Here is a 15,501-nt window from a genome sequence, read left to right on the forward strand (position 1 = left end):
ATGAGTTTGAGCAAACTCTGGGAGATAGTGAAGGTCAGGGAAGCCTGGTGTGCTGAAGTCCATGGGGTCACAGAGTCAAACATGACTGAGTGAATGAACAACAAAAGGACTAACGTCAGTTTTCTCTGCTTGCTAACATCCCTCTACAATACAGTTGAGACCCTCACCCACCCTGAAAAACTGCTCTTGCTAATAAAGTCGTGACAAAATTCAACAAGCTCGTAATTTCTGACTGAATACAACATTTGATATACTGATCACCCTGTTTTTTGGAAATTCCTTAACTCTCTTGATTTCTATAATGTCAAAAAGTCTCCTTTTGTCTCTAACCATTTCTCTTTATGTTTTCTATGCCTCATTCTCAGCCTACTTCTCACATATTTCATACTCACAGTGGGAAAAGTTCAATCCTTTGACTAACATTTCCATCGTATCAAAATGCTTTCCAAACTACATTTCTAAGTCACGTTTCCACTTGGTGTCCCAGAGGCACCTCATACCCCACACCTTCCTCACCCACGTAAACATCCTCTTCCTTCCCTGAGACAGTCTTTCACCTCCCAGTTATTCGCACCTCAGTTCAGAGCCTCATCAGCTATTACTGCAAAATCCTGTTCTCTTTTACCACTCAGTTTTCTTTTTGCTTTCAGATTGTCAACAGAATAATTCAAAGACTCTTTTCAACAGCCTGTCACACCTGTATCAGTAGTCATTAAAAATTTTATTGAATGCCACTATTTAACTGTACAGCAGAAACAAACACAGCACTGTAAAACAACTATACTCTAGTAAAAATTAATTTTAGAAGGTTAAAATGGCAATTTTTATATGCATTTTACCACATTGTTTAAAAAGAAAAAAATCAACACCTTATTCTCATTCAGGATCACCAGGAGAACTTTATAAAACACAGATGGCTGGGCCTGACCCTTCCCCACTCCCAAGAGTTTGATTCAGTGGGTTTGGGTAGGTCTAAAGTTCTGAATTTCTAAAAAGTTCCTAAGTAAATGCTGATGCTGTTGGTCAAGAGGCCACCACGTGCCCCATTCTATGAGAACCTCTGCTCTACAAGATAAAGCCTTAGTATAGCATAACGGCCCTGCAGGGTCTATAACCCGATTCTCTCTCTTACTTTAATGTTCAAGCTCCTGCATCAACCCATACAGTGATTATCCTCAATGCCCTGACAGCAACTTTTGGTAACTACCATTCATGTAATACACAGTGCTGAAATGATCTATTATGCTGGCATCTATCAGAGTCTAAGCTGGATTAAGACAGTGTGTTAAGGATCTATGCACTAGTAAAGACAAGCACAGTGCCTGGCATGTACTGAACATTCAGTAAATGTAATGTGAGCTGAACATCCTTGTCTCTAACTGGCACCTAGAAAAACAACTATTTATTACTGAAAACTAAAACTGGGGGTTACTTTCTCTATAAAACCTTTTCTGGCCCTTCTAAAATAAAAATAACCACTCTTTTTGCTTCCCTACTTTGTGATTATATCAAAGCACCTATAACACTTTATTGCATTTACTTACTCAAATGTCTATTTCTCTAGATCAGACAAAGTTCTCTCAAAATAGGAATGGCTATGTTCTATTTGTGTTTGCATTTCTTTTCTTCTTCTTAATACTATTTAAAAAAATAACTTCTATTTATTTTTGGCTGCACTGGGTCTTTGCTGCTGTGCACATAGGCTTTTGTGAGTTGCAGTGCCTGGGCTTCTCGTTGGGGTGGCTTGTCTTGTCCTGGAGCTCAGGGCATGTATATAGGGAAAGACTAAAGATCTCTTCAAGAAAATTAGAGATACAAGGGAACATTTCATGCAAAGATGGGCTCAATAAAGGACAGAAATGGTATGGACCTAGAAGATATTAAGAAGAGGTAGCAAGAATACCCAGAAGAACTGTACAAAAAAGAGCTTCACGACTCAGATAATCACGATGGTGTGATCACTCACCTACAGCCAGACATCCTGGAATGTGAAGTCAAATGGGCCTTAGAAAGCATCACTACGAACAAAGCTAGTGGAGGTGATGGAATTCCAGTTGAGCTATTTAAAATCCTGAAAGATGATGCTGTGAAAGTGCTGCACTCAACATGCCAGCCAATTTGGAAAACTGAGCAGTGGCCACAGGACTGGAAAAGGTCAGTTTTCATTCCAATCCCAGAGAAAGGCAATGCCAAAGAATGCTCAAACTACCGCACAATTGCACTCATCTCACACACTAGTAAAGTAATGCTCAAAATTCTCCAAGCCAGGCTTCAGCAATACGTGAACCATGAACTTCCAGAAGTTCAAGCTGGTTTTAGAAAAGGCAGAGGAACCAGAGATCAAATTGCCAACATCTGCTGGATCATGGAAAAAGCAAGAAAGTTCCAGAAAAATATCTATTTCTGCTTTATTGACTATGCCAAAGCCTTTGACTGTATGGATCACAATAAACTGTGGAAAATTCTGAAAGAGATGGGAATACCAGGCCACCTGACCTGCCTCTTGAGAAACCTATATGCAGGTCAGGAAGCAACAGTTAGAACTGGACATGGACTGGTTCCAAATAGCAAAAGGAATACGTCAAGGCTGTATATTGTCACCCTGCTTATTTCACTTATATGCAGAGTACATCATGAGAAATGCTGGGCTGGAAGAAGCACAAGTTGGAATCAGGATTGCCAGGAGAAACATCAATAACCTCAGATATGCAGATGACACCACCCTTATGGCAGAAAGTGAAGAGGAACTAAAAATTAGCCTCTTGATGAAAGTGAAAGAGGAGAGTGAAAAAGTTGGCTTAAAGCTCAACATTCAGAAAACGAAGATCACGGCATCCGGTCCCATCACTTCATGGCAAATAGATGGGGCAACAGTGAAAACAGTGTTAGACTTTATTTTTTGGGGCTCCAAAATCACTGCAGATGGTGACTGCAGCCATGAGATTAAAAGACACTTACTCCTTGGAAGGAAAGTTATGACCAACCTAGATAGCATATTCAGAAGCAGAGACATTACTTTGCCAACAAAGGTCCGTCTAGTCAAGGCTATGGTTTTTCCAGTGGTCATGTATGGATGTGAGAGTTGGACTGTGAAGAAAGCTGAGCACCAGAGAATTGATGCTTTTGAACTGTGGTGTTGGAGAAGGTTCTTCAGAGTCCCTTGGACTGCAAGAGATCCAACCAGTCCATTCTAAAGGAGATCAGTCCTGGGTGTTCTTTGGAAGGAATGATGCTAAAGCTGAAACTCCAGTACTTTGGCCACCTCGTGCGAAGAGTTGACTCATTGGAAAAGACTCTGATGCTGGGAGGGATTGGGGGCAGGAGGAAAAGGTGACGACAGAGGATGAGATGGCTGGATGGCATCATGGACACAATGGACATGAGTTTGAGTGAACTCCGAGAGTTGGTGATCCAGGGAGGCCTGGCGTGCAGCAATTCATGGGGTCACAAAGAGTCAGACACGACTGAGTGACTGAACTGAACTGAACTGAGGGCGTGTAGGCTTCACCAGTTGTGGCTCAAGGGCTCTAGAGCTTGGCCTCACAAGTTGTGGTGCTTGGGCGTAGCTGCCCAGCCGCATGTGGGATCTTTCCAGCCGAGGATGGAGCCAATGTCCTTTGCATTGGCTGGCAGACTCTCAACCCCTGGACAGTACCAGGGAAGTCCTATGTCTGCATTTCTAATGCCTAACCAAGAACCTGGCACACAGTAGATACTGAATAAATGTTTGCTGAAATGACTGCATAAAATGAGTGACCAGAACGTCTTGTGCCACCTTTTTCAACTAATTCAATATTTAAAAGTTGGAGAAATTTAAAGTTGAAAGAGACTTTAAAGATCATGTAATCAAAATTATTTATAAACTGAGGCCTTCAGAGATTAAGAAATCTGCCCCAAATTACAGATGCTTAATGGCACAGCTGGAATTACAATCCATGAATATAATCCCAACTACCAATTAGATTTTACTTAAGTGAACCCTAATATTTCAGCTATATAGGTCATCCAGGAATATGACATGGAATGGAAAAAATTAAAATGAAGTTAAAATCGGGACACAAATCCTTTCTCCATTGTTCCATGTGGCCCTGTGCATTTCTTCACCCTGATTTTTTTTTCCTTATCCATAAGACGAAGTAACACCATCTTTCTCATAATAAGGATCAAATCCTTCACTAAGTTCTTGCAATCATGTAAGAGATCATGGATATGAGGGTCTAATATACATTTGGCATATAACATAAATTGCCAAGGTCTTTGAATTCACATCTGAATCTGAAGAATTAAACACCTTAACTCTTGAAACAGGATTCACAGCTAAAAAAAATTACACTTCAAAAATTTAATACTTGATATCAACCTATAAAGAGGGAAAATAAATAAGCCATCCTTTTTATGTTATACTAATTATTTAGGAGAACTATAGACTGGTTCCAAATAGGAAAAGGAATATGTCAAAGCTGTATATTGTCACCCTACTTATTTAACTTATATGCAGAGTACATCATGTGAAATGCCAGGCTGGATGGAGCACAAGCTGGAATCAAATGGTTGCATGTCATCACCGACTCAAAGGACATGAGTTTGAGCAAGCTCCAAGAGATGGTGAAGGACAGGGAAGCCTGGTATGCTGCAGTCCATGGGGTCACAAAGAGTTGGACATGACTGAGTGACTGAACAACAACTTCTTCACAGGCAGATCTACCACATTCAAACTTTCTTCATACTATTCAGATAAAATCCCACTATACATGATCATGTATTGCCTTTTTTTTTAAGGTTATTTCACAAATCTCTTTATTTAATAACCCTGTTAGGTCACAGCAGATGTACAGGAAGTCTCTGTTCAGACTACTGATTCCTAAATTCATAGATCACATTTATTTCCCCTTGTCCCACATATTCTTCATGAAGAGTAACATAAGTGAACACAGACTTACTTTCTCAGGAAAACATAAAGTCTGAAAACTATGGCAAATAAAGGCAAAACTACTTGCCTCTGAAGTATAAGAGCTTTATATTCTAAGAGTCTAATATAGTCTATTATACTAACCTAACATTAGATGTATTTAGAACCTTTTTTGCTGTGGTGAAATGAAAAAACAAATATTTAAATATATAACACATATCAAGCTCCATGCCTGGTACCTGTGATACAAACCTATTAAGATACTTACCTGTCTTTGAAAGGCTCAAAACATGTCAAATGAATTTCAATGCAACACAGTGAAAAAAGCACAAAGCAAGTGTCATTTAAGCAAAAATGACAGAGGAACTAATTCTGCTTAGAAGAAATCAAAAAGACTCTCAAGAAAGAGATATTTCAGCAGACTCCTCATAGTGTATATGTTTTGTTATGGCTTTGTAAAAAATTGGCTTATTAATAAAACTATCTGAAGTCAAGTACAGTAAAAATTCATACATAACCTTATTTGCCAATTACTACTTTAAGACAATCGATACTAAATAATCTTACAATTAGGTTTAGACATTCATAGAACAACCTTCAAAAAGAACAAAACTCCTTCCAGCAGAGTTAATAAAATGAGTAATTTCATTACCAGCAGTATGTTTCCTTGGGGTAGTCCGAATAGAGTATTCGAAGTCAGGTACTGCTCTGCTACTCAAGTGAAGGTGGTAATTTCTTGCTTCATCTAATAAATCTCTACATTTTAGATTTTGTTTGACAATCTGTTCTTTTGCCACAACACCCATGAGAAAGTCAACTGGCAACAGCGGCAAACGAACCTAAGGATTGTGAACAGTTGCAGATATAAATATAAGTTGCAATTGGGTAGCTCATTCTCTACTTTCACTGCAGCAATGTTCTCTTCAAATCTCATTTACTTTCTAACATGTGAATGAAGTTCACTGTGCCAAGTTCTAAAGCAATTCCCAGTACTGGTCTGTACTAATGAAATCAGATTATACGTTAACTACATCCTTCCCTTTTAAATACAGATTTAAGTAGACTGGATAAAATAATTCAATTGTCTTAATTCAAGCTACTTACTCACTTCCAGAAATGGTACTGCCATAATCGTAAGGCCCCTTGCTGTTGAAGAAAAGGTACAATCAAAACACAATTGTGCTGCTATATTTGTTTGCCTTTTAATGCTAAGACCAAACATGGAAATGTGACTTCTTACACACACACACGCTCATATCTGAAGCAAACGGGTGTTGTTTTCTTCAACTTGGAAGGTTATACTCAGTGATAATCCCCTTCTTTCAGTAGAGGCACTCACCATTCTTCTCTTAAAAATGCATTGACTGTCTAGTATATTAAAGGGACGATCAAACCCCATAATGTGATTTTGAGTTAAAGGCACACGCACATACACAAATATATGATACAGGTGCAAAATAAAACTTTTTGGTTTTGTAGACCAACTTATTGTCAAGGTAATTCTAAGGCCTATTTGTCATCTCCCTATCTAAGAAATTCCTATTGATAGGAAAAGTAAACAAAAAGAGACATTTCTGAAGCTACAAAATGGTGAGGGAAGAAAACAAAGTGATGTCTTATAATTCTTTCGAGAACAAACCTATATGCACTAGGAACAAATAAAGTTTCATTAGCAAAGCAGTTCAGTAAGTTTAGAAACTTTATATTATAAAACAATAGTTATAAATTAATTTAGAGCTGTTTCCTCAGAACATTTCAGCATAAATAAAATATTCATTACTACTATCTCAAAGGGGCTTTGTAACTATTCAGGTTAAAAAGCAGGTAGTGACATTTCTAATTCAAATATCGCACATTCAGACTTATCCTTAAATGGTACAGGAGAGTCAAAGCTACTTTCACATTATATTACATCAATCGATAATCCCCACCTTTTATGGTAAATGGAACATGCTGATTTGTTTCCCTATCATTTCCTTTCTATATACAATCTTATTTGTCCTCACCTGTGCAAGTGTTTCATCCAACCATAGGGGATGATGTTGAGGATTGGCAAGAAGCCACTTGATGGCAGCACTATAGACCTGCTTTTCATTCTCAATGTTTAGGTCACTGGAGGACAAAAGCTTATGGAGATGCTGAGGTGACACGCTTACGAAGTCTTCACACTCCACCACTTCAGTAAAATGCTCACAGGCATACTGATCCGCCATGTCCATTAGGTCTACTCGATTGTGACTTTCTGCAAAGGCTCTTACCGCCAGACAGTTGGACGGATGAAAATGTAACTTCATGTATTCACAACAAGCTCTAGCCACCAATTCAACCTGTAGAATACAGGCTGCATATAAGAGAGGCTGGACATTGTCAACTGTCAAAGTGAGCCGTGAAGAATAGACAAACTTTACCAAGTCTTCTATTGCATCACCATCAAAATCTCTTATTTCAATCAGTGTTTGCTTGGCTTCAGCCATTTCAGAGAGAAACATGGCTTTGAAGTAAGGAATAACACAAGCCAATGCAAGTTTGTGACAGGAGATTAGCTTTGAGCCAACCTGTTCAAAAGAAAAACAAAAGCAGACTTAGTTTAGTATCAAGATAAACCTGAGATCAGCATAGAGGATATGCTGTAGCAGGGACAAAACCTTCAGACAATTTCAGTGCATTTAACAATGTAATCCTTTGGTCACTTATTGTCAACCTAGGCTAATTTTTAAAAGTCAATTTTCTTCTTTCAAATTAGAATCAAATCTTTTATACATGTATCTATAATGTGCATATCATAAAACTAGGTTTTTCTATATTATTTCACATTTCAGAAGCATTTTGTGAATTAATGAATAACAGCAAACATCACCCAGCACTTACTATGTATCAGGCACTATGTTTTCCTTAGAGTCTATGAGTCCCTTCTTATTTTAAAACTTTTTTTCCAGTTTTACTGACATCTAAGATGGTATAAGTTTAAGGTACCCAACACTATGATTTGAGATAGATATATATATATACACACACACACACATACACACAGTGAAACGATTACCACAGTTTTAGTAACTATCACCTAATTATACATTTTTTTTCTTTCTGATGAGAGCTTTTAAGATCTACTCTCATAGCTATTTTCAAATATATAACACAGTATTGCTAACTACAGTTATTGTGTCAGGCACTATTCATTGTTTTTCATATATTAACTCACTTAATTGTCCCAAAGGTCCTATGAGTAGATACTATCATTATCCACAATTTATCACTGAGAAACCTGAAGCAGAGTAAACAAATCAATATGTAGTAGTATTTATTATTAGCTTAATTGAAGTTTTTTCATTTCCTATTTAAATCATTTTGAAATTTTATAGAAATGTAATGAACACTGAAACATCACTGCTTTAATTGCTGAAAAATTAGACTGCTTCCTGTAATTGCCATTATAAACACAGTAGTGAACTTTGTTGTAAGAGAATCTTTGTATCCACTCTCTATTAATAATTTCCTACATGAAACAGTAATGCTGCTTCAAATGACAAGTACAGTTTGGATACATATCGCTAAATTGTCCATTTCTGATCTTGCAATACTTGTGCCATATTCTAAGTGTTAACTTGTTAAATATTTGCCAATTCACTGAATGAAGTCTCTCACTGTTTTAGTTTTATCTTTTACTAATATGATTAATTCATTCATAAATTTTGGACTACTTTTATGTCTTCTATGAACTCTCTTCTATGAATTTTTTTATTTTTAAGAATGCCTTAGACTTTTGGAATGTTAGTCATCTGTCATATATATATTTCAAAACTTCTTTTCTAAGTGTGCTTTAAATTCATCCCCCATGGATTTTTATAATCAACCAAACTTTCTCTTTATGACTTCTGTATTAGGTGCTAATATGCTTAAGTGGGAATCATTCTAATATTCCATACATACTCCAGGTATTCCTTTTAGTACTCACAGCTTTATGTTTTCACATATCTATTTCCATCTGGAAGTTCTTGATACTGAGAGGACATATCTTTTTTACTGAAGTATAGTTGCTGTACGTTACAGGTGTGCAATATTATGATTCACAATTTTTAAAGGTTATATTCTACTTCAGTTAAGTCACTCAATTGTGTCCGACTCTTTGCGACCCCATGGACTGCAGCGTGCCACACTTTCCTGTCCATCATCAACTCCCAGAGCTTGCACAAACTCATGTCCACCAAGTTGGTGATACCATCCAACCATCTCATCCTCCGTAATATTCTACTTACAGTTATTATAAAATATTGGCTATATTCCCCATGTTGTACAACATTTCCTTGTACTTATTCCATACATAAGTTTGTACCTCTTACTTTTATGTTCTTTTTAACATAGTAGGTGCTCAGTTTTTCCTGTATATTAATTATTTATTATTTATTATTTCCTGTATATTAACTGTATATTAATCAATAAGATAAGACAGTGGTATTTTAGCAATTATCCTGTTTCCATGTAACATTGTGATTATGTAATATAGTTGTGTTTCATTATCTGAGAACTGATTTTCAAATCAGAACTTCAAAAGAAAAGGCCTAAGGAATATTACAAGATATAAAATGGTTTTGCTTATAAATGCCCTTTGAGTTGCTCAGCCACGTCCAACTCTTTGTGACCCCATGGACTGTAGTCCGCCAGGCTCCTCTGTCCATGAGATTCTCCAGGCATGAGTACTGGAGTGGGTTGCCATTTCCTCCTCCAGGGAATCTTCCTGATCAGGATCTAATCTGTGTCTCTTGCAGTGGCAGGCATGTTCTTTACCACCGAGCCATGCAGGAAGCCCCAATAACTGAACAATTTTTCAATTGATTTAATTTTTACATTTGTAGTACTTTTAAAAAACTTGGCTATCCTGTGAACTATTCTTTTACAAACTGTTGTTCTTACGTATTTACTTCATTTCTAAGTATTGTATAATTCCATTAACATGAATTGTTGAAAACATACTAAATTTCTAAAAAACCATTAAAACAAAAACTAAAGTATACATTAAGTTGAAATGTTTACAGTTATGCCACTTAACAGTAACTCAAACTAAATGTCTGAGGACTACATTGAAATAAAAGTCCCTAAGACACAAAGCAAAAGAGAAAAAGCCTATATACCCAAGTCTCCTTTTACATCCATTTATAAGCTGTATTTTAATTTTTCAGTTTAATCCCATGTAGTAATTTTGCCTTTTTAGCTCAATTACCCAGTTTTTTCAATAATCCACCAATTTTAATCAGCCTGAGTAGCCAAAAATATGTTTAACTCTCAAAGTCAAGAAGGGGTTAAATGTTTAAGACTCAAGAAAATGTCTTGACTTGCAGTGAATTACCATATCACAATGTCTAGCCACATGGACTGTTCTACAGTGTTATCTCACATTTACTTAAAAAACTTGCACGATGAAAATAATAAATTTTAGGTAGCGTTTTGGTGATCAAATAAACAAGGATCTATGGATATAAATACTCAAATATCCCTTCTTCTGAGCAATATAAAAAAAAATAAAAATATTGACTTACTAGTTGAACAGACAAAAGTAGAAGTGATCATCATTTTATTAGAGTTAACATAAAATACTTAAGTGTTAAATATAAAATCACTTTCTCCTTTATCATTTCTTTTATTAGATTATGTCTGCTCTCCAGTCAGGAACTGTTACATTTATAAGGATAATAACTTTTATAATTTTTACCTCTTAGCAGTACACTACTCTACTTTTAAGTCATGTCTGACTCTGTGCAACCCCAGAGACGGCAGCCCACCAGGCTCCGCCATCTCTGGGATCCTCCAGGCAAGAATACTGGAGTGGGTTGCCATTTCCTTCTCCAATGCATGGAAGTGAAAAGTGAAAGTGAAGTCGCTCAGTCGTGTCAGACCCTCAGCGACCCCATGGACTGCAGCCTTCAAGGCTCCTCCATCCATGGGATTTTCCAGGCAAGAGTACTGGAGTGGGGTGCCATTGCCTTCTCCGTCACTATTCTAATGGAGCTCAAATATTTTGTTTCTCTGCAATCTTTCAGAGCACTATTCTTACCTGATCAGCTGAAAGTTTGATGGCAAATAATTGTAACACTTAAGAGTCTTGAACATGTTCATTAGAATCCTATAAATACTTATTAAAAAAAATAAATCACAGGAACTTCCCTGGTGGCCCAGTGTCTAAGACTTGGTGTTCCCAATGCAAGGATCTGGGTTCAGTCCCTGGTTGGGGAACTGGATCTCCCATGCCACAACTAGGACCCAGTGAAGCCAAATAAATAAATATTTTTAAAAAATTTTTAAACATCACAGAAACATGCAGTTTCAAAGTAAGAAGCTAAATAATATGAATGAAACATATCTCAGTTGTGGCATCAAGAGATGATGGAAGGGGTTGTCCTCCTTTAATAATCTCTATCAATCTCTTCAGGTAAATTAACTGTGATCTTTAAAAGGATAATGAAAAGGACAATGACATTCCTCAGACTAAATAAAGCATAAATAAAAGCATCTTTGTAGATGCTATTCTTGTTGATCTGTGACACATAATTAAGTATTATGAGTGCTATGCAATACCCCTTTTGAGACAATTTCCCTTTGTCTGTTCCCCAACCAAATTGTTGCCCTTAAGAATCTTCCCTCATTTATAATTTTAGTGTTACCAAGAGATATGCTGTTTAAAAATATTTTCACTAATAAACATAATATATAAATAAGTTTTACCTCTCTGGTAAACCTGGCATGACCTTAAGATAATATATAATCTCCTATGTGAAGCCTTTCCAATCACCTCTTAGATATAATTAATAGATCCTGTCTTTTGCTTTCATAAAAATGTCATAAAATGACAGGTACTAAATTGTATTTTAGTTAGCTGTATATGTATCTATCTCCAGCTAAACCTTAAACTCCCTCAATGCAAGTATAGCATATTATTCAGATTCATTTATACTCTCTGTGTACTGTGGTAAGACCTTAGTAAATAATTTGTTAAATGAACTTACTTGTTTCCAATTTAGGTGCTCAATTTGGAATTTAAAAACACACTAATGGCCTTACATATGCATAATAAGACAAACTTTGATAACTGCCTTTCTGAAATGTTTGTCCTAAAAGCAATAATGATCAAGGAAGCATGCGAATAGAAAAAAGATGAATATATCAAAGCATAATCCTCAAGGTTATATGAATGTAAAAAGTGAAGTTTATATTGAACAAAGCATTATAAACTACCCATAATCCTACTGGGTTTAGTTGTTTTATTATATGATAGTTAAATTCTGAAAGTTTAAGAAATATTGAATTAGAATTAAGAAATAAATCCAATAACAGATCTGCTAAAAGACTGTAATTCCTCCTAATGACAGGAACAGAATATACCATAGCAGCATTATCTGATCTCTTTGGAACAATAACAGTAGTACACATAATGATCCTAAGAATTTATTACTTATTATTTAATGTATTAAGCACTGTTCTAAGGGCTTCACATGTTAACTCACTTATTCCTCACAAAAATCTAATCATAATTTTACAGTTGAAAAATTAAAATCATAAAATTATGAAGTTTCTCATTCCTAAATGACCTCTGTCGCTGCTTCAAATGTAGCATTTTGGGGCTTCCCCTATAGATTCTTCTCAAGTTTTCATTTCAACCTATTGCTGAAGTCATGTAGTAAAACAAAGAAAAGTTATGAGATTAGTTATCGCTTGCCCTAAAATGGCTGTATCCATACTTCTCACTTAAGAAAGTTTATATGCAGTAGTTATTAAAAATTATACACTGATACAGTCAATAATATTTATTTTCCAGCTTATACTGACACACTGAACTGATAATTTATTAAATTCAAATAATCTATTTTACATTTTTATTTTTTGCCAAAGCTAGTGTGGGTCACTGAATTTCACAGTATGGTTGAAAGTTAGAACAACAGCAATTAGACTGAACATAATATACTGTACAAATCAAAGAGTTTAGGTGTTCCTTCATTAAAATGTATATAAGGCTAAATTTCATATAAAGTCAGTAAAATTATTTAATGGTCTTCTTCTCAATATCTTAGGACCTAGAAATATGTAAAAACACCAAAAGTTTAAGAATTAAAGAGAATATAGGTCATTTATTTACAGTATAACTCTATACTCCTGGACATTCTGAACCTGAAACTCAGAATTTATGCATTCAGTTTACAGACTTTTGCTGAATGTCCCCTGATCTGATTCTCCAAGGATGTCCTCAATCCCCACAACTCTGAGCTCTAAGACCTGACTGATCAGGAGCAGAAAGCAGAATCTAAGAGATCCCAAAGTGGCAAATCTCATGTTAAAAAACTCTGCATGGATGCACACAAATCCTCAAAAAAGCTTAATATCACAATGAGAGATAAGACTAATAGTAAGTAAGTACTTTAAATGAGCAATGAGAAACAATCAGAATACAGGCTCTTTCACACTGCTCTATCAATTTTCCAATTTTATTAAAACTGTCTTTGGTAGCAGAGCAACATAACCTTTGACACAGTTTAGTAAAGTCTTTTTCATCTAAGTCTAGGTTCACTATCAGGTATAAATAAATAATCTCACTTAAAAAAACAATCTCACTTAAAAACTTAAAATTTTAATCTCTGTTTCATAATATTGAAACAGATTAAATTACAAGCATATCTCGGAGATATTGCAGGTTCAGTTCCCGACCACCAAAATAAAGCATATCAAATGATTTTTTTTTGTTTCCCACTGCATAGAGAAATTATGTTTAAAAGACTCAAAAATGCTATCATCTGACAACTCAGGGTTGCCACAAACCTTCAATGTGTAAAAACAAAATAAAAATCCAAACAAAAATGCATTATCTGTAAAATGCAATAAAGCAAAATGCAAAAAAAGAGAGGTATGCTTGCACCAGAATAGGAACGTACAGTAAAACACTAGTGCAGCTACATACACAATAAAAAATTCCGACTTCTAAACAACATCAAGAGTAAGTGAATACATCAAGAGTTTTAAGTTAAAAGCTTATCAGGTCAGCAGTAATTTATTCATTTCACAAATAATAACTATTTGTTTTAGGGCTCCAGAACTTTCAGAAGTGAAACTAAGCAACAGTGAATATCAACATTTAACTAGTACAGTAACTTTTCTTATGTTAAGTTCCCTTTACTTACCCTTCCCCTTCAACAGAATAAAGGATTGAAAATAAAACCATTCTGATTTTAAGTACAGCACCAAAAATTTGCCTTGTGTGGTTATAGAAACCATGATTTTACACAATACACTGAAGAGATTGAAAAAAATAAAGAAAAAAAGGCAGTCTGACCTTCAGTGTGACATCACAGAGTTCTCCATTTTCATAAAACTGAAGAAGAGAACCATGAAAATCTTTCCAAGCTTCATTTGCTTCAAAGAGAAAGGAGTCTTCTCCATCACCATCACCAAGTGAAGATCTGTTCTTTATTTGCTGTTGTCTTTTCCCCTTTGTGAAGCGATTCCTAGCCTGTTTTGCATTCACAGCTTCTGAAGCCATTTGCAACACTTTTCTTTTAATATAGCTCTCTTCTGAAACATCCCATTTATTCTTTTGTAACGGATGGGGAGAAGGCAGAAGGTAGATACAGTCCACTAAACTTCACATATTTTTCAAAAACTACTCAAATGCCACTGTCCAGTTTGCTGAGATTGAAAGAAATAACAGAACACACATTAAAAAACAATGTCTCAAAAATTACTAAAAATGATAGTTTACCTATATATGTAATATGACCATATAAATCACTGCTGAAAAAACAGCAAGTGACTTTGTATTTTTACACTAAATGTTATGTTAACCACCTCAGCAAATTATTTTATATCAGTGAAGGGACTCTTTTAAAATCTAATTGGAAAATTATGGGATGATGGTAGAGCAGAAGCACAAGCAATCTGTCTCCCACATGGACAACAACTGCACCAGCAGAATCCGCCTGATGTAACTACTGTGGAACTCTGTGAAGTCTGCTGAAGGCTTACAACTTCCAGAAGAGGACTAAGTCAATAAGTTACGATTAATTTTGGTCAACTTCAGCTCTTTGTACAGTAGCAGCTGCCCACCCTCAGCCAAGTGGTAAGCAGCTGTCCCAGAACAGCTTGCAGAGTTTCCAGGAGCCACAGCAGGCAAAAAGGACTCTGTCCTCGGAAATGAGGGACCTCCCCTCTGATCGCTGCCTGCTACTTCTGATCACAGAGCTGCAGACAAGGGGTTGGCCTCCATTGCTATTCCACCTTCTCCCGTTGTTTCAAGTCCCTCCCTCTCATCTGAAGTGAATTCCAGATTTTCAAGGCTGGTGCCCTTCACCCCTTCATTTTCTTTATCCCCCTTTACAAGTAAAATACTAAAGACTAAGGCACTAAAAAACAACTGCATATGCACAGAAAATTATAAAGTGACCATGCATGCCCAGGAAAAGGCTCAGAAAAAAACTTGAGACATTAGGTTTATACCTCAGGGTGATCTTCAGTGTAGAGACAGCCTACAACAACAAAAGGCCAAGTAATAACAAAAAACAACAAATCTTAAGGAATAGGGAAGATCTGGTTTCTAGGGTTATCATATTATTAGA

The 15,501-nt window shown here is 36.0% G+C and overlaps 1 protein-coding gene across 1 annotated transcript in view; it reads right to left on the minus strand.

Moving 5' to 3' along the window:
* The window catches only part of KLHL8 (kelch like family member 8), a 57,377-nt gene that overhangs the window by 17,230 nt on the left and 24,646 nt on the right, over positions 1 to 15,501 (minus strand). The window contains exons 2-4 of the mRNA XM_027544979.1: positions 14,223 to 14,575; positions 6,916 to 7,464; positions 5,562 to 5,748 (exon numbers count right to left, since the gene is read on the minus strand). Coding sequence (XP_027400780.1) covers positions 5,562 to 5,748; positions 6,916 to 7,464; positions 14,223 to 14,429 — 943 coding nt within the window. The 5' untranslated portion in view covers positions 14,430 to 14,575. The remainder of the gene's footprint in view (positions 1 to 5,561; positions 5,749 to 6,915; positions 7,465 to 14,222; positions 14,576 to 15,501) is intronic.

Source organism: Bos indicus x Bos taurus, chromosome 6 (assembly GCF_003369695.1).
Source record: "Bos indicus x Bos taurus breed Angus x Brahman F1 hybrid chromosome 6, Bos_hybrid_MaternalHap_v2.0, whole genome shotgun sequence".
NCBI classification, from domain to species: domain Eukaryota; kingdom Metazoa; phylum Chordata; class Mammalia; order Artiodactyla; family Bovidae; genus Bos; species Bos indicus x Bos taurus.